The 25,659-nt window shown below is 45.1% G+C and overlaps 1 protein-coding gene across 1 annotated transcript in view; it reads right to left on the reverse strand.

The window, feature by feature from the left end:
- Positions 1–5,406: 5,406 nt before the first annotated feature.
- COQ9 (coenzyme Q9) overlaps positions 5,407–25,659 on the reverse strand; it is a 75,300-nt gene continuing 55,047 nt past the window's right edge. Inside the window, exons 8-9 of the mRNA XM_085639161.1 lie at positions 6,593–6,646; positions 5,407–5,861 (exon numbers count right to left, since the gene is read on the reverse strand). Coding sequence (XP_085495287.1) covers positions 5,826–5,861; positions 6,593–6,646 — 90 coding nt within the window. The 3' untranslated portion in view covers positions 5,407–5,825. The remainder of the gene's footprint in view (positions 5,862–6,592; positions 6,647–25,659) is intronic.

Genomic DNA, 25,659 nt, shown 5'->3' on the forward strand with positions numbered 1-25,659 from the left:
CAGCCCTGTCGCGTTCCTCTGGTGATGGTAAAAGGATCTGTCAGAGCCCCATTAACAAGTAATCTAGCACTCGGAGCTTTATACAATAGTTCAATTGCCCGGCAGAAGCCGGCTCCCAAGTTAAACTTTCTCATCACTTCCATGAGGTATGGCCAATAGACCCGATCAAAGGCCTTTGTTGCGTCTAATGTTAAAACTGCCAAGGGAAGCGAAAAAGAAGATGCGATGTCGATAGCACCTATTAGATCGTAAGTAAGATCTGTTAATTGTCTCCCTTGGATAAAGCCCTTCTTATCTTGATGGATAATCTTGTCCGCTACGCCCCCTAACCTTTTTGAGAGGATGGCGGTAAAAATTTTATAATCAAAATTGAGGAGTGATATGGGGCGATAAGAACCACAGTCAGTAGAAGATTTTCCTGGTTTTAGTATTAGAACGACTGCCGCCTTGCCTTTTTTGGAGTTATTAATACCAGTCTGATTTCGTCTTCAGTGATTTCACTATCCAAAAGATCATGCTGTTCCCTCGAGAGACTTGGTAGTTTAATCTTATCCAACCAATTACGTCTTCTCGCAGGGTCCTCAATGGTGTCGTTGGTGTATATCTTCTGAAAAAATTCTCGAAAAGCCGCCCCGATGTCTAAATTAGACGAACGAGGTGGACTTTCTCCATCCACCACTATCTGCTTAATATGGTTCCGGACCTGATCAGATCTTATTTTCCACGCAAGCAATTTACCAGCGCTTTCCCCAAATTCAAAATGGGAGATTTTGCTCGCTTCCCATTTGCGGGAGATTCTATCTTGGAGAATACTCTCCAATTGTTTTTTTAGGGAGTCTAATTCTACCAGATCGACCTTAGAGTTACTTCCTGGTATAATATTTAAATTTGATTGGACTCTAGCGATGTCCTCTTCTAACCCCTTAACAACATTAATGAAATTCTTCTTTCTAAAAGAGGCACGATTAGTGATGCAGCCTCTCCAATAGGCTTTCAAAGTATCCCACACCGTCGATATTTTCGCTGAGTTTAAATTTAAGTTGAGAAACTGAATAGTTTCAAGATTAAGAAATGTTATCTCGTCCTCCACTAGTAATAAAGTGCGGTCAAAAGACCACGATCTAGGTTGTTGCTGCTGCGCAAGTGTTAAAGAGAAAGCTAATGCAGAATGATCTGACAGATGAGAAGGAAGATATTCAATAGATTTAATCCAATCCCTTAACACATAGCTGAAGAGGGCATAATCAATCCTAGATTTATGGTGATATTTCAAATTAATAAACGACACCCCAGGTTGGTCCCCTGCACGTTCTCTCCAGACATCCGAGAGGCCGATCTGTCTCAACATAATGCAAAGGTTAGCTCATCTCCTAGCAACTGTGCTAGGGCCCCTGCATCGCAAGGCAGACCTCTGCAGGGAAGGAAATGGACCTGGCTCTAGTCTGTCCAGTTTTTGCCCTCGGATAGAGTCTTCTTTCTCGTTGCAGGTGGTATCTGCATGGGTTAAAGTGCCTGAAGCCAAACAGCAAAGCAATGCAAGCAAGGAAAAGGAGACTTCAGATGGGTAGCAAAAGAGATCCATGATTGGTGTGCCTTAAGTCCTTACACTTCTAGGCCATAAGGTCACTGCATTAATGATGCAATACCATTGCAGGTCTATCAACCTGCTGCCCCTTTGTTTTGTTAACACCTTCGCTCAATGCCTCCACTATGTCTAACTGCAGCTGCAGGTGTGGAGGTAGCGGACAGGTATAGTGCAGTGTGGCCAATACAGCCTCTGCATCCTTGCTTTAGCAGTCGGCCCTGCCACGTGTACCACTCAAGCAGCACATGCCATAGTTGGTAATACAGCACAGAAGACTAGGAGAAGCTGCAGCACTTTGTTTTGGAAAACCATGCCACACATGAGGACTAGACAGAAGGGGAAGCGCCTGTAGTGTCTTCATCAGCCATGCACTGGCTTGTCCCGCATATGTGTTGGGAACAGCCTGTATTAGGGGTGGAAGGAGATGTCTGTCTTCCCCATAGCCAACAGCAACTCAGTTGTTGGATCTGGTCATGTGTATAACAATGTGACATTGAGCTCCCTGAAACCAACTGAAGTGAATCTACTAAACCCTGCAACAGGAGGTTACCTCAGATACATCCGAAGAGTTTGTTTGAGTCCAGGTACAACTCACGAGTAATAATCTATGACTAGGAGGTTGTTATCTTCTCTTAGTGCTCGCAGCTACCAACTTACTTATTAGTAATATTTCCAAGACAATGTCCCATGGAAATAAAAAAGAAAATACAATTATATATTAGATGCAATAAGTTAAAAAGTGTTAATAAAATGATCGCAGTTGCAAGTGTTTCAAATGAATTACACAAGGTCTTAAAACATCAGATACAAAGTGTTCAATCGGGCGGATTCTTTTTTTCAAAATAACTTTATATAAAGTGCCATTGCTACCCCAGCAGCGAAAAAACTCATCTTAAACAAAGTAGACTATCACATTACACAGCTTCCCTTCGCAAGGGATGTTCTCAAAAGGGCAGTAGTTAACCAATTGCAATACCACCATGATCCCCACACCAGTCTCCACGCACATCAATCTTTTCGCCCTCACTGTAGTACAGATACTGCCACCATCCACTGAGAACAGCAAAGTACGGTAGCAGAATCCCGTAACTAAAATATTGTTTGATAGAAAGATTGTGTTGTAAATAATGTATGCAAAATTATCATCCAATGGGAGTAAATGATAGAAAATCTACACCCAACTGGCCACCGTTTCTGTAAATGAAATTTAGCACACATTATTTCTGAAAGACAATATTTTTGCTAATGATATTCTGATATACATCCAGTGGCAGACCATGTCTCGGAGTATAGCACAACTGGTCAGTCATCTCCGATGCTGTGTACCACTGGGTCTTACTTCAATGTCTCCATTCATGCATGAAAAAAAACAATGATCCTAGACCTAAAATTTCAATACAAATGGTATGTATCCAATCCACAGTCTAAAATTCCATAAATTATTTCATGAGCACAAATATAATTCCGCTCACAGTAATCAATACAGACTGTGGATTGGATACATACCATTTGTATTGAAATTTTAGGTCTAGGATCATTGCTTTTTGTATCAAATTGTACCCAGGTCCTTGACCTATTTTGGGTAACCCCATTTTTGTAATGTCCATTTATGAATGGGCATCAGTGACACCATGTTAAATTAGTTCACTGCATACCTCTCTAGCCAAAAACAATTTTTGCAAAGTGAAACCTACATATCCCTACCACTTCCTGTCACCTGCTGGACTCCACAGGGATTTTCAATCACTGCCAAGATGTTTAAGCTATACATGGAACCACTATAAATAATACATTAATATGCCAACAACACACAATTATACCTTAAGGTGTCGTTAGCTAATCGTATTCTTCGGCAGAGATCCATCCTGGTTGCCATAGAAACATGGTTTTGGACAGTATATCTAATATTTAGCCCAACTAAGAAGGAGTTTATTCTCTCCAACGGAGGCACTACCAAGTCTCCTTATCTAGGATATGGAGTAATGCATCCGTATGAACATAGGTACACCTGCCCCAGTCACTTATCCTCTCCTAAATCCAAGATGGTGATTTGCTACAATTTGTGACAAGGATTAGCTCACTCATAGAAGAAACAAAGGAACTCACCAACAATTGCAAGGCTCCTGGGGTCCGTGCCTGGAGTACCGCGTCATCTGCATAAAGCCGTGTCGGGACTAATGTATGGTAAATCAGAGGAATATTAATGGAGACTGTCACCAAAGTGGGACACAGGTTATTAATGTAAACCACAAAAAGCAATAGGGCCAAAAGCAACCTTGGCGCACCCTTCGTGCAAGTGAGAAAGGATAAGACAGTTCACCTGTCCTGCTAAACCGGACCCTTGCCGCCAGATGTTTGTTTTTAAGTCTGGATGGATATTATGCGTTTATGTTTTTAGATGGAAATTATGATGGTGGTATAATGCTCCATCCTTTGGGGGCATATATAGAGTTTTGTATGGCAAGAAGAATGAATTGCTGATATTGTACCATTTTTCTTTTTATAATTTATATGAAAAACAATAGCAAGCGTCTTGTGTTGCTCTCTTTTGGAAGTTTGAATCCTGGAACAGAAAATTAAAACTAAGTGTTTAATTCATGAGGACAAAAGCCAAGGGGCATTCCGTTCAGAGTGATATTTTCATAGCTATCCGAGCCCTTCGGGATATAAGGCACGGTACACCCTATTTCTGTTTTCTATCACAAGTACCATTATCTGACTCTTCTGCTGCCCCATAAGGCTCTTTACCATTTCTTATACTCTACCAAGTCATAAGGCCAAATCCTATGCGGTTTTATCCATTTGTAATTAATGTATGCTTTAGTTGCTGTATGAGGAGCCTTTTAGTGATAGATGGTTGCTTTACAGTATTATATTCATTACCCATGCAAATATTCTTTCTCTAAAAGCTTTAAAATTGATTGACGCTATTTTGTAAATTAAAGTTGAATGGCACTTCCATTTTATTTGGAGTCTTCCAATTGGCTGGAATGCACTATATGTTCCCGATTATGCTTTATGCACTGCCTGATGTAACTAGTATGAAATGTATGCAGTGAGGTATGGAAGCGATGAGTACAGGGCGGTCTTCTTCCCGCAAGGGTCTATCTGAAATAGTACCTAGTTCCACGCCACTCTGAAACACATGCATGGGACCCTACTTTCGATCACTGCTTCCTCTATTTTTGTTTTTCAGTGGATGCTAAAAAAAGAAACAATTGATGCTTGGGGTGTGTCCTATGTTCATCTCATTTCTAGAGAGTTCAAAAGTGCAGAAAATCTAACAATTTCTCCTACAAGACCGAGGTTAATAATCACTAGAACCACGCAGTTCTGTTAAAGATAATTTTTCTTTGTTTTTTAATTACTCGTATCACTTGTTTTAATCTCCTTACTCCAGTGTTCACTTTCAGTGCAGGTTTACCTGCTAGAAATCACCCTTTTCTTAATAGTTAAAGAAAGCAAAACGAGTGTCAACTATTTGGAAGAACCACATCTACTCTTCTTGAATGGAATCACGCTAATCACACACGCTGACAACATATCTGAGGGTCTCAGTGCTTTGGGAAAGTTGCACGTAATCCTTTAGACCAATAGTTTTTTCTGACCAACAAATCACTGGATAACAGATAAAAAAGACAGAAAAACTATTATAGAGCTGTTCTGCATCAACGAATGTCGAAAGCTTGTTTGACCAGTGTGTGACCTGAAACTGCTGTTTACCAATAGTGAATGAAGCAGCCAAGGAAAGCAGCACAGCTGAGAGAAGAGCTCAACAAGCATCACCACAAGTAGTAATCACTGACCATGGAACAAACGCATTTCAATGTGGCCATTTTTAATATATATTACACGACTGTGTTTCCAAAGCACAACATGTGCACACGTCAGTGGTACAGCCTGTGACCCCATGGGGTTCTAAATGTTCGGAATCTGGGTTCACATACTTTGCCACCTGCACTGAAGGTAAGAAGAACTGAGCAACACAAACAGCATAAAAAAGGTCTGTCTTGGGTGAATGACATTTACTGGGTGGGTCAAGGGTGGTAGGAAATCTGAGTGGAAGCTGGATAAGAGCGTAAAAGCTTTGCAGGTTTTGTCCCATGTATATTTCCAAGGGCGGTTTAGGCTATGAAGCAGATCAGCAGGTGGGTGACGGTGAGGAGAACTGTGCTTCACGGAGTATGAGCTGGAGTCCTGTGCAGAAAGAGGCCCTATGTCAACACTCTTCTCACTCCCTTCATCGGCGCTGGTTCAGTCCAGTCATGTTCTTCAGCTGCCAAAAAAGCATGAAGCCATATTAGTAATGAGGCAGTTCCTTCACACCCCAAGCTAGAAGAGGAGAAGAGTTGGTGGTCAGGGGGAATGAACGGGGAGGTTGCGGGGTGTGCTTGGGTTACAAGGCAGCCCCAGCTTCCAGCCTGAAGCTGAAGGCCACGTTGGGAATCACTGAATAAATCAAGCTGAAGGTCTGTACCAATGAGGTGCTTGAGATCTAGGGAGACGTCAAGCTCCAGGCCTCCAGAAGGAATATGACGTTGGACCGGGTTGGATTGAATTAAGAAGCAGATTGTGTGATTTGTTGAAAGAGACATAATTCTGGCTTTGCCAGATAAAGTATGTATCCCTGGTGTGAACTGGGAATTAGGTTTAGCAACAAGAATAGTGGGGGTGGAGTGGTAGTGACTGTGTGTCTGACCTACATAATGGTGTTGCAAAGCAGAAGCCCACAAAAAGCCTAGTGAAGGGGGCTTGTTGGAAGGTAAAAACTGAACTGCAAAACACATCAGCTGAAGCAACAACAGTTTTATCGAACAATAACATCTTCTCTCCCATATTAAATAAGACCTTGGCACAAACTGCTCTAAAATCCTTGCAGGATAGCCGCTCAAACATAAATCAGAATCTTTACAGCTACTAATTATAGATCCTAAGAATGATTTCATTTGATGAATGGAGACAGAGCTCCGTCTATAAGAAATAGAGAAGTGTTCGGCTGTGACTCACCGTGACTGCAGCTCCCATTAGACCCTCCACCAATGCTTCACCTGTCGACTTCACCTAAAAAGAAAGAACAATATATTCACCAGTTGTTTGCTGCACACAGGCCAGATTTCTATGTTTAGCCTTTTGCCAAAATAAAGGAAAAGGGAAGCAGGATATTGAAGAAGATATCTGGGTTTCGAAAAGAGAGGGTCTACACAAGCACTGCTTGAGACAAACACATTGAAACAGAGAAGACAGAGAGGGTATGGTGTCTGAACAGGAGTATGCTACAAAACAAATTTCTTTCATTTGAGACATAGAATGATTCATTCTATGTCTCAAATAAAAAAAAAGTGTGTTTTGTGCACGTTTACACAACACAAAGTTATCTTGTGGTGTCTTCTTTTTCCCTCTTCTCACTTATGTTCACCGATCAAGATTTCCTTTTATTAATATATTTTCACCAGCAGTATCCTCAATGGGGTACGGTAACTTAAATGGCCTCTGTGGTGTCCTTCACCTAATTTTTCAGAGTGGTGTTAGGCTACATGTGACATATAATTTTTTGTAATACACAAGGATACATTGAAACAATATGATTTATTAGTATGTAATGCCTTTTATTCGAATTGATTGTTGACAGCCTTGAAAAAGTAGTCAAAACGACGAAACGTGTCAGCTGTGCATATTATCTACTGACCTGCGTGTCAACAGACTGGCTTTTTCATCTATGTCAACAGACTTTGGTTCAGTGATTCATGTAAAAAGTGTTAGATACAGATGTTTGAAAAAGAATAAAATTTGATCTCCAACATCGTCAGATCAAAATTACTGTACCTTTGTAGTGCTCTGAATTGTTTAATCTAACATATTTAACTACACAAGAGTTAATGTAATCTTTTTTTTTTTTTTTTTTTTTTTTTAAAAAACCTTTATTCGTGCATCTTAAAAGAACAAATACGGGCCTACAACCGTCAGGCCGGCCACGATACAATGAAGCACTGATACCCACATTACATCCCCCGTGCATCAACAGTCAGGATTAACAACGAGTTATGGGTCACATACTGGAGCTATCTTTGACACCCGGGGAAGGAGAAGTGAAGGTTAATTTTAAGTTTTTTTGATAATTTTATCAAAGAAAAAAGTCAATGAAGGATAGGAACAAAGGAGATTCGAGTCCGCAAGATAGCCTCACCACACGGGAGAGCAGCAACATCAGTAAGAACAACAATTGAAGTAAAAACTCAAACAGTGAGGCGGTGCAGAAATATAACAGGATAGTCACAAGAGCAAGTACGCACCCCTCCGGAGCCGCCCCCACTCGATCCACCCCACACCCGGACCCCGAATCGAAGAAAGTAGAGCGCAGAGACATAAAAGAAAAAAGGCCCATAGAACTAATTAAGAACAGAGTATTACCCCCCCACCCTACACCAATGCGGAGGCTACGGCCTACCCCCCCCCCAGCATAGTGCCTGTCGCCCAATGAACCCGAAATATAGAGAAGAGAGAAAGTAGGAATAGAGTAAAGAAAGTAAGAAAACAGAAAAGAAGGTGGGGAGGAGCCCACGGGACACCAGAGCGCCCCAAACCATCAGCCATTCACACTGAGAGCCCACTACACCAAAAAACGGCATGCGAAGATACCATGGCACCACAGTGTAGGCGAAGGGATACAAGTCGCGACGAGTGCGCGCAAAACATACATACAGTTCCAGTCCCAGGCCAGCCCGTCCATAAACCATGGCAATAGAAGTCAGTCTAGCCCTGGCCCGATCGCGGGCTTGGGATTAAACCAGCCCCTGCATGAAGGCCCCATGTCACGAGCAGACAAAGACAAGATGGCCGCCTGTGAAAGGATAGTGAAGTAGGATCACGAAATGGCCGCCGCCCATCAAGTAAGGTCCCTCTTTGCACCACAGAAAATCCAAACCTGGCAAGTAAGGTACAGGAGTTCCACAAAAAGTAAGCAGTGGGCCACCGCGGACGGTTCCTCGAAGCCGTTAGGTATCGCTCAACAGGATAGTCCAGCGGACGCGGTGAAGCAGGCAACAATGAAGCAGGCAGCCATGACCAGGGGGACAAAGTATCCGCAGTTGAGGTGTAGAGCGGTGTACCCTGGGCGCCGGGAGCGCCAGGTGAAGGCACCAGTGTAGCACAGTCACACACCGCCGTTGCGTCCCCGCAAGCGGACAATAGCACCGGGAGACCCACGCCCTGTAGATGACACACCGTGCGCTCATGACCCGCGGCCGACAGTATGGGGTCAAACCGCTCACTCAGCGCCTGCAGGCCAGCGCACATCTGTAGTTGGAAGTCCCGCAGGGCAGCCAGAACGGAGCCGCATGTCAGCGGAGGCTGGGCCCCCACATCGGCAGCAATCCGGGACGGCACCGTGGAGCTGGTGAGTTAATGTAATCTTGGCTTTGGAAAGACATTTGAATCTGCTCGTGCAAACTTTAGGGAAAGATATACACCCTGGCTAGATTACTCAAATGTGCATGTGTGAGAAGTTGGCCTGATGTATGATGTCACTAGTTCTAGTGTACACCTTATATCAGTCCAAATACCCTTATGGTGATTGGTTGTAAAGTCAACCTTATAGACCAGCTATCCTAGTGGTAGCATGGACAAGAGCAGTCTTAGGCTAAACTCTGAATGGCATGTGAAGCCAGCTGTGATACCATATATAATCCCTTGAATACCAAATGAAAGGACACCACAACAGATATATATATAAAATAAAGTGTATTTATTCTAAGAAAACCCTCAGCACTCTTTATGAGATTAGAGGTAAGTACAACACAGTCTTATAAATGCATACAGTAAGTCACACAGGTAAGTAATACAGTTAGGCCCTAGGGGCCACGCAAACCATATACTAAGTAAGTGGTATAAGGACCACTGTCACGGAAATAGAGTAGGCCTAGGCCTAGGGAATCGCTGGGGCTACACTAGACTACCACAGGATAGGCAGTGGGAGGCCCACGGGATTCGTGTGCAGTGGGGAAACACTCACGCGTAATGCGTAAAAGTCACTAGCAATAGTACAGTTTAGAAATAGACAGTTTTAGGACACTTCCGGAGTAGCTAGGAAGTTGAGACTTGAAACTTAGACACTAGGATAGTCACTATCCTGATGAGCACCGGAGTACCCAAGTTACCTAGCCCACAGGCTGCGGGTGCATAGGGGTGAAGTTGCGTCGGGTTTCGTCGTCGACTCCTATGGACGCCTGAAGAAAAGATGCTGACAGGCAGTCAGTGAAGAGTGTCCGGTGGATCCCAAGCCTGGGATCAAGAAGAGAAGATACCTGCAAGCAGAGGGGACAGAGTCAAGATCACTAGCCAGTGATCACGTGGAACCAGGAAGGAACCAGGCGATGTCGTGAAGAGTTGCAGGTGAAGGTGAAGCTTGTCGCTGCAGCCAGGAGGACCAGGAAGCGTCGAGGGCGACCAGGACCAGGAGGCGAGCTGTCCCACGAAGGCTCTTGCTGTCGGCGGCGTCGAAGTTGGACTAGGACTCACCAAGCCTTGGCAAGCGGAACCCACGAAGAACAAAGGACTTGCTTCAGGTGCAGACCAGGAGGGTCTGGGGTGCTTCTTCTTTGCAGAGAAGCAGGAGCCAGTCTGGAGGAGCCAAACCAGCGCAGAAGATTTCAGGGAGCGTCGTCACAAAGGCCACCAGCCAGCGGGCAAGCAACCGGACAACGCGGCAAGCAGGAAAATGCTGAAGGGCCCCACGCAGGACTCGTGGAGTGTGGGGGGCTGATCTTCGGTGCAGATGGTGCTTGGGGGTGGGGCTTCTCAATCCCCGGTGCACAACTTCGAGGGTGCCTCAGAAGCTGCGCTGTAAGTTACTAGCCACTTTTCCCAGGTCGCCGGTCCCACGTCGCTCGTCGCCTCCACGGATCTCAGCTCTGCTGCAGATGTGGATGAGGGTCAGAGAAGTCTGGCAATCAAGGCTCTGGTCGGGCTCTGCAGTCGGTTCCTCGTTGAACGTCCCGCAAAGCAAAGGGTAGTCACTTGATGGTGCCTGTTTGCACAGGGTAGCCACTCCTTGGCTACAAGGGAGATTCTTCAGTCTTCTTCTTTCGTCGAATGTCGAAGGTCCAGAGTTTCTGTTCAGTTTTGCAGGTTCAGGATAATCTAAAGTCTTGAGGCCCAACTCCCACTCTTATACTAATCTGGGGGGCTGGGGCTACCTGCTAGGTCACGCCTTATGGGTGGGACCTGGGAGGGGGTGGTTACACCCACTTCCCTTTGTCCAGTTTCGCGCCAGAGCTGGGGCTGGAGTGCCCCAGCACCGGTTTGAACTGGACTATGCAAGGAACACCTTGTGTGCCCCAGACATGTCTCATTCCTTTCAGCCCACCCTGCCCCAATACACTAAAGGCTGTCTGGAGAGGTGCTAGCACCTCCCCAAGCAGGAAACCTATTGTCCAAGCCTCCCTGGCTGGGATCACTCCCAGCTGCAGGAGGTCAGACTTGTGTCGTGGCAGCAGCATCCATTTTGTGATGCTGAGGCTTTGGTCAGAGGCTAACAGTGAAGTATGATTTTAACATGCCTTTCCCTCTAGAAGGGGGGAATAATACTCTCATGTCCAGAAATGGCATGGGGGTGTTATTCCCGAGTGTTAGACACCTTACACGACATGTTTTGATAAAGCCAAACCATAGTTACCATAACCGTCTAAGATTATAAGGTACTTTAAGAGTATATGGTAGGCGATATCATAGAACAGCTATAAGGACATGGTTCCGAAAGCTGCAGACAGGCTCAGCTCATGCTAGAGCACCACCTCACATGTTACCAAGCACTCTGCCTCCAGGATTGTCAAGGCCTGCCATAGGAGTGACTGATAGGTACACATGTGTCTATATATGGGGTAGGTATAGGAATACTACACCTAAGCAAGGGGTGCTTACACGACCTTGCCCCAGCTGAGTGATCAGCCAGTTGTGTCATAATGGAAGGCCAGGCCAGGGGTGGCATAATACATGCTGCAGCCCCTGGTAGGCCTAGGGTACACCTATGCCCTGGGTACCTAGGGTACACTGTACAGGGTCCAATAAGGTGATCCTTACCAATTGGGAATGTACCTAGGGTACATGGAATCCATTTTACAGAGAGAGCAGACAGCCTGAGACCCTGAATGGCAGGATCTCAGGCCAACTAAGTCGAAAAACCAGCTAGACACTAGGCAAAAAGTTGGGGGTAACCATAGTCAGATATCCACCTTCCTACACAACCCCCCCCCAAACGAAAGGAGATAAGGCTGGCCTTTACAAGGTAAGCCTCTATTGCCTGAGTGGCCATATAAGGAAGAACCAGCACTGGCATGGTTACCCCCTGTCTCATGGTCCACTAAGCAATCCCTCATCCTAAAGATATCATAGGGTCTCCACCATAGGGAATCTCTACCTTTGGTGTGTCTTTGCAAAGAAAAAGGCTGGTGTTGAGATGGAGTACTGAAGTGAGTATCCTCAAAGTGAGGCCTCAGCTTCCTCCAATCATCCTCCACCATGGATGCCTTTCTTTCTCTAACTGAGTTGCACTGTGCTCTCAGGGTCAGCCTCTGGCTACCTAAAGCTGGAGGCTGGGTCCCTTTTGTGGGCTTACTGGAGGGACAGGTCAGGTTTGGGGCCCTAAGGTCCCAGGTTTGCCTGTGCCCAACAGAATCCCTCTGGGGGAGGTCCCTAACTACCTGTGAAGGGGATCCCTCAGGAATGTTTTTACCCATCACCTGGCTAGGGCAACTAACCAGGCAATCCTCATTCTTTTGAAGGGGGGGTTCTTGTGGACAGGGGCCCTCTTGGGGTCCACTGGCCTCCCTGACCTCTGCAGCCCTGGGCTGACTGAGGCAGGGTAGAGAGAGGCAGGCTACCTGCACCAGACTGGGTCCCACCTTGGAAGGGGCCACTGACATCAGAGGCTCTGCCAGGCCAGGCCTGGCTACCTCTGGGGCAGTTCCTTCACAAGGGGTGGGGTCAGATCCCTGAGGAGGCTGACCTTTTCCTAATGTCTGGGGGGAGGGAGACTTTTCTTCCTCCCCACTACTCTCTGTCTGTGTGGAGTGATCCATTGTTTCAGGCTTCACTACACCTATATCAGTCTGAGTGTGGGCTGAGACCATTACAGCCTTGCCAACCTTTTCAGGAAGGCACTCAGTTTGGGTGTGAGCTGTGACTGTCACAGCTCTGCCAGTCCCTACAGGGAAGTCTGTCTGTGCCTGGGCTGTGGCTACCACTGCCCTTCCAACCTTTTCAGGGAGGAAAGCTACTTGGACAGGGGTTGTGACTGGCACAACCCCACTACCCTTTTTGGAAAGGCCTACCATTTTGGAATGGGTGTCTTGTTCAACTCCAGCCCAAGCTGAGAGTTCTAAGTCATTCCCCAGCAAGCAGTCCACAGGCAAGGTTGGAGACACTGCCACCCTTTTAGGGCCAGTGACCCCTCCCCAGCTGAGACATACTTCTGCCATGGGATGACTATTTTGTTTGCCATCAATGTTAGTTACCTGGTATGAGAAACCAGGCAAAAGCTGCTCAGAGGGAACTAGCCTATGGGCTACCATAGTGATGCTAGCTCCAGTGTCTCTGTAGGCCTCAGCTTTTCTCCCATTGATGTAGGGCTCCTGTCTGTACCTACCCAAAGTGTTGGGACAGGCAGTGAAGTTGGCAAACCCCATGCCACCATCACAGACAAGAGTAGCTGCTGTAGGGGAATTGGCTAAGCCAGGATCCCCCTGTGTTCCCCAAGAAAACCCAACCAAATTTTTGGGGGCACTCCCACCACCTGGGGGATTACTGCTGACAGTAATAGGTGGTGTGACAGGAGTAGTTGGAGGAACAGTTTTGGTTTTAGCCTGTGGACAACTGCTATCAGTCTTCCAATGCCCAGGTGTTTTACACACATGGCAGTAAGGCTTTTTAACTGTGGTAGAAGAGGGAGCTTGGGACCCACCACCCTGTGTGGAGTTTTGGGGCCCTGAGGAAGATTTCTCTTTTGCTTTATCCCCACCCTTCTCTTGAGGCTTGGTGGTATCCTTCTTTTGGTCACCACCCTGATTTTTAGGCCTAATCCTGGTCCTGACCCATTTATCTGCCCTCTTTCCCAATTCTTGGGGAGAGGTCAAATCTGAGTCTACCAGGTGTTGATGGAGAAGCTGGTTTTGACAATTACTAAGGATCTGCTCCCTCATAATCAAGTTGTACAATCCTGTATAGTCCTGCACCTTGCTGCCAGTTAACCAACCTTCCAAAGCCTTAGTGGCACAATCCACAAAATCAGACCAGTCCTGTGTCTGTTTCTTCTGGGTGTCTCTGAACAACAACCTATATTGCTCAGTGGTTAAGCCAAACCCATCTATCAGAGCACTCTTCAGGACTTTGTAATTGTTTGCATCCTCATCACTGACTGTGAGGAGCTTGTCTCTACCTTTATCAGAAAAGGAGAGCCACAAGATAGCTGCCCACTGACTTTGGGGTACCTGCTGTACTTTGCAGGCCCTCTCCAAAGCAGTCATCCATTTGTGGATGTCATCCCCATTCTGATATGGGGGGACTATCTTGCTTAGGTTTCTATGGTCATAAGACCTATCCCTATCTCTAGGAATGTTGCTGCCACCAGTGGGTTCTGACCCACACAATTTTTGCTCTCTAGCCAGAGCAAGCTTCTCTTTGGCAAGGGCAATTTCTTCCCTCTGAATCCTCAGATTAGCTTCCCTCATTCTGGCTTTATGCTCCTTTCTCTCAGGTGAACTCATTCCCCTGTGAGAGGAAGCACTAGAGATGCTAGAAACATGGGAGTGGATGGATTCCACTGAAGGGGATCTGTCCCTCCTGTTTCTCTGTGAATGTCTACTTGTGGGTCTGTATGGGGGGACCCCATGCAAACTCCCATGTAAACTTAAGTTAGCCTGGCTAAGTCTCCTTACTTGGCCCTGGCTGTCTACCTCCCCATCTGAAGGCCCATCTGACTCCTCTGTGGTGGGTAGACCCCTATCTACAGCTATGGCACCATCCCTGGCAGCTCTTTCAGCATCATAGGCCTCCAGAAGCTCCACTAGCTGTCTAAGGGTAGGGTTTGCACCCTGTTTTATTCCTCTGGAGGTACACAAGTGTCTCATCTCCTGGAATGTGAATGTATCATACCTAGAGGGAACCTGTCTAGGATTCTCCTCTCCTGAGGGAGCATCAGTGTGATCTCCATTCAGGGGCATGATTCTAGTGAGGGTGTGGTGTGTGCACCTACCTACACTAGTTGTTTCTACTAAACCTCTCTAGTAGTTGTAGTCAGGGTGTGTTACTCCCTTCAACCTACAACCACTAAGTCCAGTAGGACTTAAGTATACTAAACTATGTTATATGTACCTAGACAATATCTGTGTGATCTTCCAATTTAGTATCTCAAGATTATAATGGTATTACAACAGCAAGCTCAGATCCCAACCGCTGCTCACCAATGTGAGAAGTTGGCCTGATGTATGATGTCACTAGTTCTAGTGTACACCTTATATCAGTCCAAATACCCTTATGGTGATTGGTTGTAAAGTCAACCTTATAGACCAGCTATCCTAGTGGTAGCATGGACAAGAGCAGTCTTAGGCTAAACTCTGAATGGCATGTGAAGCCAGCTGTGATACCATATATAATCCCTTGAATACCAAATGAAAGGACACCACAACAGATATATATATAAAATAAAGTGTATTTATTCTAAGAAAACCCTCAGCACTCTTTATGAGATTAGAGGTAAGTACAACACAGTCTTATAAATGCATACAGTAAGTCACACAGGTAAGTAATACAGTTAGGCCCTAGGGGCCACGCAAACCATATACTAAGTAAGTGGTATAAGGACCACTGTCACGGAAATAGAGTAGGCCTAGGCCTAGGGAATCGCTGGGGCTACACTAGACTACCACAGGATAGGCAGTGGGAGGCCCACGGGATTCGTGTGCAGTGGGGAAACACTCACGCGTAATGCGTAAAAGTCACTAGCAATAGTACAGTTTAGAAATAGACAGTTTTAGGACACTTCCGGAGTAGCTAGGAAGTTGAGACTTGAAACTTAGACACTAGGATAGTCACTATCCTGATGAGCACCGGAGTACCCAAGTTACCTAGCCCACAGGCTGCGGGTGCATAGGGGTGAAGTTGCGTCGGGTTTCGTCGTCGACTCCTATGGACGCCTGAAGAAAAGATGCTGACAGGCAGTCAGTGAAGAGTGTCCGGTGGATCCCAAGCCTGGGATCAAGAAGAGAAGATACCTGCAAGCAGAGGGGACAGAGTCAAGATCACTAGCCAGTGATCACGTGGAACCAGGAAGGAACCAGGCGATGTCGTGAAGAGTTGCAGGTGAAGGTGAAGCTTGTCGCTGCAGCCAGGAGGACCAGGAAGCGTCGAGGGCGACCAGGACCAGGAGGCGAGCTGTCCCACGAAGGCTCTTGCTGTCGGCGGCGTCGAAGTTGGACTAGGACTCACCAAGCCTTGGCAAGCGGAACCCACGAAGAACAAAGGACTTGCTTCAGGTGCAGACCAGGAGGGTCTGGGGTGCTTCTTCTTTGCAGAGAAGCAGGAGCCAGTCTGGAGGAGCCAAACCAGCGCAGAAGATTTCAGGGAGCGTCGTCACAAAGGCCACCAGCCAGCGGGCAAGCAACCGGACAACGCGGCAAGCAGGAAAATGCTGAAGGGCCCCACGCAGGACTCGTGGAGTGTGGGGGGCTGATCTTCGGTGCAGATGGTGCTTGGGGGTGGGGCTTCTCAATCCCCGGTGCACAACTTCGAGGGTGCCGAAGAAGCTGCGCTGTAAGTTACTAGCCACTTTTCCCAGGTCGCCGGTCCCACGTCGCTCGTCGCCTCCACGGATCTCAGCTCTGCTGCAGATGTGGATGAGGGTCAGAGAAGTCTGGCAATCAAGGCTCTGGTCGGGCTCTGCAGTCGGTTCCTCGTTGAACGTCCCGCAAAGCAAAGGGTAGTCACTTGATGGTGCCTGTTTGCACAGGGTAGCCACTCCTTGGCTACAAGGGAGATTCTTCAGTCTTCTTCTTTCGTCGAATGTCGAAGGTCCAGAGTTTCTGTTCAGTTTTGCAGGTTCAGGATAATCTAAAGTCTTGAGGCCCAACTCCCACTCTTATACTAATCTGGGGGGCTGGGGCTACCTGCTAGGTCACGCCTTATGGGTGGGACCTGGGAGGGGGTGGTTACACCCACTTCCCTTTGTCCAGTTTCGCGCCAGAGCTGGGGCTGGAGTGCCCCAGCACCGGTTTGAACTGGACTATGCAAGGAACACCTTGTGTGCCCCAGGCATGTCTCATTCCTTTCAGCCCACCCTGCCCCAATACACTAAACGCTGTCTGGAGAGGTGCTAGCACCTCCCCAAGCAGGAAACCTATTGTCCAAGCCTCCCTGGCTGGGATCACTCCCAGCTGCAGGAGGTCAGACTTGTGTCGTGGCAGCAGCATCCATTTTGTGATGCTGAGGCTTTGGTCAGAGGCTAACAGTGAAGTATGATTTTAACATGCCTTTCCCTCTAGAAGGGGGGAATAATACTCTCATGTCCAGAAATGGCATGGGGGTGTTATTCCCGAGTGTTAGACACCTTACACGACATGTTTTGATAAAGCCAAACCATAGTTACCATAACCGTCTAAGATTATAAGGTACTTTAAGAGTATATGGTAGGCGATATCATAGAACAGCTATAAGGACATGGTTCCGAAAGCTGCAGACAGGCTCAGCTCATGCTAGAGCACCACCTCACATGTTACCAAGCACTCTGCCTCCAGGATTGTCAAGGCCTGCCATAGGAGTGACTGATAGGTACACATGTGTCTATATATGGGGTAGGTATAGGAATACTACACCTAAGCAAGGGGTGCTTACACGACCTTGCCCCAGCTGAGTGATCAGCCAGTTGTGTCATAATGGAAGGCCAGGCCAGGGGTGGCATAATACATGCTGCAGCCCCTGGTAGGCCTAGGGTACACCTATGCCCTGGGTACCTAGGGTACACTGTACAGGGTCCAATAAGGTGATCCTTACCAATTGGGAATGTACCTAGGGTACATGGAATCCATTTTACAGAGAGAGCAGACAGCCTGAGACCCTGAATGGCAGGATCTCAGGCCAACTAAGTCGAAAAACCAGCTAGACACTAGGCAAAAAGTTGGGGGTAACCATAGTCAGATATCCACCTTCCTACACCATGTGAATAAGGAGGCAGCGAAGGAGGTGCGTGGTTTGACAAACACAGAGGCAGGGGGTGATCGAACTAATTTATTTGCCAATGCTTAAAGTGAGGTGTCAAATTATTTTTAAATGTAATTTTGCTAACCCACCACTCTCAACATTTTTCGGAAAAGGTAATACTGGGACAATTGATTACATTTTTGTGATTGAAAAATATATGCAATTTTCAGATTCTCCCGTTGTGCTTGAGTGGTCACAATCCATTAAGGATGGATCTTAAGCTAGTCCACTTAACAGATATGCCATAGATGTCAAGACAAGGTCTTGAGGTAGGGAAATGGAATAGCCTTGCATTAAAGTAGAAAATAATTGATACAGAGTGGTTTCTCATGAGCACAATGAGAGAGTAGAAGGATTAAGTGGACATTTGCTTAGACGACACAACTGGTGGTGATTTAGTAAAACTTTCAAATTGGATATTATGACATAAAATAAGCAGCACTTGCAAGATATGCATCTAAAGGTCAAGTAAAGACACACAGATTATTTGACACAGCCTGCACAAAGGACCATAGTATGCTTAAAAGGCATTAAGTAATTTCCCAAGAGATGTTGAATTAGTGAAAAGATATAGATATAAAAAATAATAATAAATGCTCTTTCTATATGGAACAAAAATAATCAAGGACGAAGCATGAGAGGCTTCATTTGAAGCTAGCAAACAGGGATAAAACGGCATTTTGGAGAGTCATTAATGCTCCCTATTTTAGAGAGTCCACAAACCCAAATATTGAAACCTTAATTCCCAACCACATTTGGGTGATCATTTTTCCTTTATTTATTCTCTGCCCATAAATGAGAATGGTACTTCTTTAGCGGAGAAGGGTCAATGTGATGAAGTGGAAACAGCTTGCTCTCTCTTGTTTGACCTAGGGGAAGTCATTAGCACTATAAAAAGCTGCAGAAAAAAGAAAGTACCAGGAGGGTTGGGATTCCATTAGACATGTTTATAGAAAATACAGGCCTGTGTGCCCCTTTATTGCATACCATGCTGAAAGCTGCTTCAAAAAAGGACCCGCTTACCACCTGGTTTTGATCAGTAATCGTCCTGATTTAAAAAAAAAAAAAAAAAAAAAAAAAAAAAAAAAAAAAGGGGGGAAACATTAGATCCAAGTTGCTATACGCATATATGCCCACTTGATTCAACACTAAAGGTAGTGGGGAGAATGAGCTGTCAAGATTGGAAAATGAGGCAAAATATCATGCGATGTATGGTTTCCGCAAAGGTATCGGTACCATTAAACAAGGTTTGAACTTAAAATTTTCAATCAACAAATATACCCTGGTTAAATAAGGATCCGTCTATTTTGCATTTATTGATCTATTGAGTGCCTTTGACTGCGTAATCCATGCTAGGTTGCGGGCAATGGGCAGGATGGGGGTTCAATGTTTCTATGGTTCATTTTTTGAGACAGCTGTATACAAGTACCAAGGCTAGTGTGCAATGTGGAAGGGATGGGGAAAGTACTGAGCTGTTTGCGATTTGTCGGGCAGTGTGACAGGGTTGTATTTTGCCCCCTTCTTCTTTACTCGATATGTAAATAATATGAAGTAACTCCTAGCAGATGGGGGGGGGGGGGGAGGGGCAAGATAGGCCCCAAATAGGCTTGTCTCCTTTGCCTATTTTGTTCTATGCAGATGACGCAGTTTTGTTGGATCTCTCAGGGCCTGGACTACAATGTCTTAATTTTATTAGCCCTTATTTTATTATCTTTATGGATAACCTAGGTCTGAGTGTTAACCTCGGTAAAACATTCAGTATGATTAAAGGTCCAGCTAAGAAGAGGTCTTGTTACCATTCTCAAATATTGATACTTTCTCTTATTTAGGTATGCATTGTAGGCGTTGAAAGAATTGGCATCACCTGAGGGAAATCAGGAGGTTTTGAGTGCGGTTTAGATATGCAGCGAGGTTAGGCATGATGCTTTTGAATGAGATGACTGCTATTTCTAGGCTAAGTGCATATCAGCAGTTTTTTATGGTGCGGGTAAATGTAAATATTCTCCAGAAGGTGAAAAATCAGTGCCTTAAAAGTGTGTTGGTTGTGCCCACAAGCTGCTCCACATTTACAAGTCATCTAAAACTAGGCATGCCATATTTTGAAGATCACATTAAACTCTCGCCTGTCTCTACTTCTTCAGGATTGACGTACAGAAGAGGGGATCAGACCGGATTCTTGTATAATGACATATTTGGTTTTACCTGTCAAGAGAAACAAATCCAGCCCAGACTTAGTGAGGGCCGATACAACTTCAAGTTAACTAATGTACCAAAATTGGGAAGGGAATGTTTTGAGGACAGGGATTCTCTACTTAAGTTTTGTATTGGTTAAGGGGCCACTATAAGTGTAAGTCGATCTTAATGCAGGATATCCTGAGTGTCGGTAAATACTCCTCAGAGTTTAAGCCATGTGACACCATCTACGTGTCGGTCGATAGGTTCTAGGGAGATCCTAGATGGTTTGCTGGCAATTGAAGCTCGAGAGATTTGCACCACAAACACTGGGATCCAAGCTTGTGTTTGGTAGCACTAGCAGGAGTGTTGGTGATTCATTAACAAGGGAGGGTATCATCAGAAGAGAACGACTGTTGAGCGGTGTGGACTGATTGCAAACCGCAATTGCACAAGGCACCCATGTTGCGGTACCTATTGAGACTGCTTTCGTAGTTTTGCCATCTTCTAGGGTAGGAGAGGCAGATGCTGTTTTAGAGGGTGGGGACAGTCCCTTGGGCGCTGCACCGGATCAACCAAGACCCAATGGACAACTGCAGATCCTTTCCTGGAATTCGGCTGGCTTACGAAGTAAGCTGGGCGACCCATCATGGGGCGATTATATTGATCTCTGCAAGGAGACCTGAGCCTAAGAGTCACTTCATAGATCCGGCTTTGCAACTTTTTCAGTAGACAAGCTCCCTTCCTCCTCTGGCTGTCTCTGTCGGGCCCTTTTGATATGGGCCAAAATCTCTTGTAAGTGGAATACTGAAATTCTTCAAATAGAGTCGCCAATGTCTTAGGGTTGTCTGCCAGGGCTAGTAAAGTGCCTCCTGTTAATATCTATAACATCTACAACCATTGTGCGGGTTCCAATTGTCCCTCTCCCATACTGTCTGTCCTCAACAATCACCTAGAGTCTTTGCCGTATAAACCAAAGCTCATCATCGGGGGTGATTTTAACACCACATTCGAGCCGTTGGACTACATCTCGCTGTTGGACTACATCTTGCTAGTAACAGTATCCCAGGTTTGAATGACCACCCCTTAAAAACATGTCCTACAGTGGCCACAAATTTTACCCTGTTCAGTATTGAACATAGGGCTTGGGCATGTAATGGCAGGACATATTCCGACCAGATCAGGGCTCATATGTTCACAAGGGGCCTAACCAAAAGCAGGATTGACAACATTGTTATCTCTCGACTTATGGGAATGGCTGGTGGACTTTTGTGCCCCTGTCAGGCCAGAGAGTGATCACAATCCTATCCACCTAACACTTTAAGAAGGACTGTCGAGATTCTGGATCAGTCCAGATTACCTGGGAATGTAATTGCTGGGAATTCCAGGAGGGCTCTCAAGTGGCAAAAAATTCATTATTGCCCCTTGTGGTTCACTTCTATTTACAATCTTGACGAGATAGTTCTGTTCCCATTACTAGCATTCGTGAGCACTTCTACTTCTTAAGCCGTCTATTTGAGGTGGGTGGCGGTAACCATAAGAGCCACCTCTGAATCTGCCCCCTCGTTTTCTAAAGACTGCAGACAGGACAAATCCAGTCTATTGACTGCTATCAGATCTTTATGCACACAGCAGATTGGCGAGGCAAGGAACTCATATAAAGGTGTTAAGATATCTCAATAAGAACAGTTGGGATGAGCAAAATTGGCAGGATCTGTTAGAAGCCTCCAAAAGGAAGTATGCACCCTCCTTTTAGCATATAATTGCCCATAGCAGCTTGGAAGCTTTAACTCCTACTGCCCATCATATTAGGCCGCAGAGCTGGCTCAAACATTTTAGTAATCTTTACTCTACGCCCTTCCTAGCTCAGTTGCCATACAGCACTCGCAGGATGACACAGATTTAGTGATGCTAAAATCTAGATACTATTACTTTTTCCCTAGAGAACACTGAGGAAGCGATTTTGGCTCAAAAACCGGGGAAAGCACCGGGATTAAACCTTATTCCTGGTGATCTGTATTGTTCGGATATCGAGATCTGGGCCCCTGATATCATTATTCTATCTAATTCCATCATGCCAGGCGCCCCTCTCCTCGATTCATGGAGAGGATCAGTGATTATTCCAATTTTTTAAAAGGGTGCCAGATCTGATCCAAGTAATTATAGGTCTATCAGCCTTATTGATATCTTGCAGATGGTGTTTTGCCGCCACGTCCTGACGAAACTCCAGGCGTGGACCACCAACTTTGATGTCCTCTCACCATTCCAGGATGGGATTAGATCCAAGGTAGGAACTGTAGATCAAATATTATTTTGATTCTCGCTCATACTTTGGAAGAATAGCAAGATTTTAAAGGACTACTTTTATGTTGCATTCATTGATCTGAGGGCAGCATTCGATCTGGTCCCTAGAGCCAGTCTCTGGGACATTCAGGTCGATGGGGCTCCTCTAACCGCGGTAGGGATCTTGGAGAGGTTACATGAGAACAACTTTGCCAAAGTGCGTTGGGGTAGGGACGGGGCACTAACGGAGAGGATTAGCATCACAAGGGGTGCATAAGAGTTGTATACTAGCACCAACACTGTTTTCCCTCTATATCAACAACACGGTCAACTACCTTCCCAACTGTATTATTGACGCTCCTAAACTTGGTGGTGTGCCTGTTCCAGGCCTGCTGTATGCGGACGAGACACTCGTTATCTCGAGAGCACCTGTGGGGATCAAGAACTTGCAAAACAAATTCCAGGAGTTCTGGAGTAATAGGGGACTCAAGATTAATGCAAAGAAAACCAAATGTAGGACCCTAAGGCAGCAGAGGACCTTTCACAGGAACCGAACACTGGGGTCTCTGGTATTTGAGGATGTTAAACACTTTGATTACCTTGGCATAAGGTTCAGCAGTACCATGACATGGGCATCCCATATTGAGAAGTCCAGGGATATTCTATTACACAAATCAATTGCCATTGGAATGATGCACAGAGATCCAACCCAGTGAGCAGTCTCTCCTGTGGTGGAGGTCTACATGGTTGCAGTCCAGTCGGCTGCTATATACAGGGCTGATATTCTCTCAGTTAGAGAAAACATTTTATATGGTCTGTATTTTTCCTTCCCCAATCCACGCCACTAGTCCCTCTGTATTACGACCTGGCTTTAAAGTGGATTTGTGACCTAGCCGCGCTGAGACCTCTGGTATACTGGATTAGGCTATGGTCATGCCCTGAGCTTGAGTCATATATGCAAGGCCTGCGTGAATGTATCCTTTTGGATCAGGACACAATTGTTCCTTGGCTAGCTCACATTACAAAATGGCTATTCTATCTGGGGCTGGAAGACCTGTGGACCAATCCCTCTGTCATCAACTCCTCAAAAAAGGATCTTGTGAAGAAAGCATTTTGGGGCCACATAAAAAGCGAGTGCATACGGAAAGCTGATAGTGACAGCCTGACTGGGAGGTTTTTGCCTATAAAATCCACTCCTCAATTTGAACACTATCTTTTTTTTTTTTTTTTTTGGAAAACCTTTATTTCAAAAATCAGGACACAGCTAATCAGCCGACAGCCCGAAGGTTCGGCAGCATGGAAAGTCAGATACAGTGATGTGTCCCCAGTACAATACAAGGATTAGTGCAAAGGTCCAATTTTAAATAAACACAGAAAAATTGAACACTATCTTGATGAGGTTGTTCCGCAGTGGGCAAACATGCTTTTTATCAAATTCAGGGTTGGCATTCTAGCAGTGAACAGTTACCTACATAGATAAGACTTGAGGAGCCCTGCGCCGAGTGACACACGTTTATGTTCTACATGTCTGGGCAAGGTAGAGACGACAGAACATATCTTGTTTTGCTGTCCACTGCATTCCACAGCACGTGCAAAATGGCTGAAACCCTGTCAGTGTCTGGGGTTCTGTCACTTTCTATTTGATTTTCGAATCTTGAGCTCGGACACGAGTAGACACTGTTTTCTCTGTAATTGGATTCCTACTGGCAGTGGCCGTGATTAGGAATGTACTTGGGCTTCCACTTGAACACTAATATTTTATTTCATAGTTATACTGGCAGTGGGAGGGATCTGGATGCAAATAGACCTATCGCCTTAGTAACAGAGCACTTGCACTTTATCTATCACGGTTGCTTTGCAGGACTGTGCATGGTTCACATCAGTGTTGAAGTGAGGCCCTTGCCACTATCAGCCAGCATATGATTATGTGTATGTATTTATATTTTAGCCAAATGATATGTGAATTTTATCCTTGCAATTTAATATGTTACTAATTATTTTATTAGTGTATTTCCGTTTACTGTCACCCGTTTACAGGTCTGTGATTGCACTTAGCTTAAGCTACCACTTATATTATGATATGCATGAACCCTACTTTTAGGCATGGCAGACCATTTAGGGTTTTGTCAACGGTTGGCGCTTGTGGATTACCTTTGTGCAATTAGGCAGACACTAGACTATTCTTAAATAATATTTTAATGTTATTTGGTTTATTTTTTATTAAATCAATGTATCTTGTTTTTAATTGTTTTATTGTGCTACTTTAATGGCCTATGGCCGAATAAGGAATTTTATTACTACTACTTTGCCTTTACTATTACGGCACGCTATCTGGTCCAAACCAGCTGCTGGGAACAGATATATAGTATACATGGTTATCTAAAATTGGATGCCGTAAACCAAATACCATGGTTAGCCCATGTCTTATCAGGAAAATGTGTAACAATACCAGAATGCTGAGGTATTTTGAAGAAGTCAAAACTTTGAATGAATAAACAAAAGCGACTTTACAGCACCACTCACGAGGATTAGAATGGAAGTTAGCTTGTGCTGCAACCTAAGCAAAGTAAATAATATGATACATGCACCTTTTCTAACACATCGTGGCATTCAAGTCAAGTCAAGTCAAGTCAAAACCACTTTATTCGATTATTTAAAATCATAAAAGTATGCTAAAACAGATATATATATAAAATCTCACCAATCACAGTTATGCAGTTAAAAACATTTCAATAAAATTTAATAATCGACCATAATCAACTTGGTTACTTAAAGCAGAATCAGTTTCCTGGTGTTGGATGAGATCCACATCTTGAGATAATTTAAGTCTAGCCCTTCTATCTCTAACAGCGGCTACTAAAAAACTAGCAACACAAAACATAATTAATGGACATTCAAGCAGGCTTAAAAACAGTAAAGCTGGCTTATACGGAGTAAAATTCCTACTGTTTAACAAAGGAATAATAAACTTTTTCCTGGCAGGTTTAAAAAACGGACAAAAAAGCATAAAGTGCGTAGTGTCTTGTGGCGAAAGGTCGTCACACTTACAAGGGGCAACGTCTTCTAATCTGTGCCAACCAACCACATCCCAAAGAACTAAATGTAGCTGGTTGAACCGCAGTTTGGTCAACAGCCATCTATGAAAAGGGTTGGATACTATTGTAAGATATGATGCCAACCCTGAAGACTGGGATAACAGGACATGTTCCCTTACTGAGGATTTATGGAGTTCATCTTCCTCACGCTTGGCCTCCCTGAGTTTCATAAAATTGGATTTTACCCACTCAAGATCTGCCTTACATAGAGTTTCAGGGTTTAAAAAGATTTCTGGTCTCCCAATGTAGGCAGATAACGACTCTATGTTAGACAACCATGGA

Source organism: Triturus cristatus, chromosome 12 (genome assembly GCF_964204655.1).
Source record: "Triturus cristatus chromosome 12, aTriCri1.1, whole genome shotgun sequence".
NCBI lineage: Eukaryota > Metazoa > Chordata > Amphibia > Caudata > Salamandridae > Triturus > Triturus cristatus.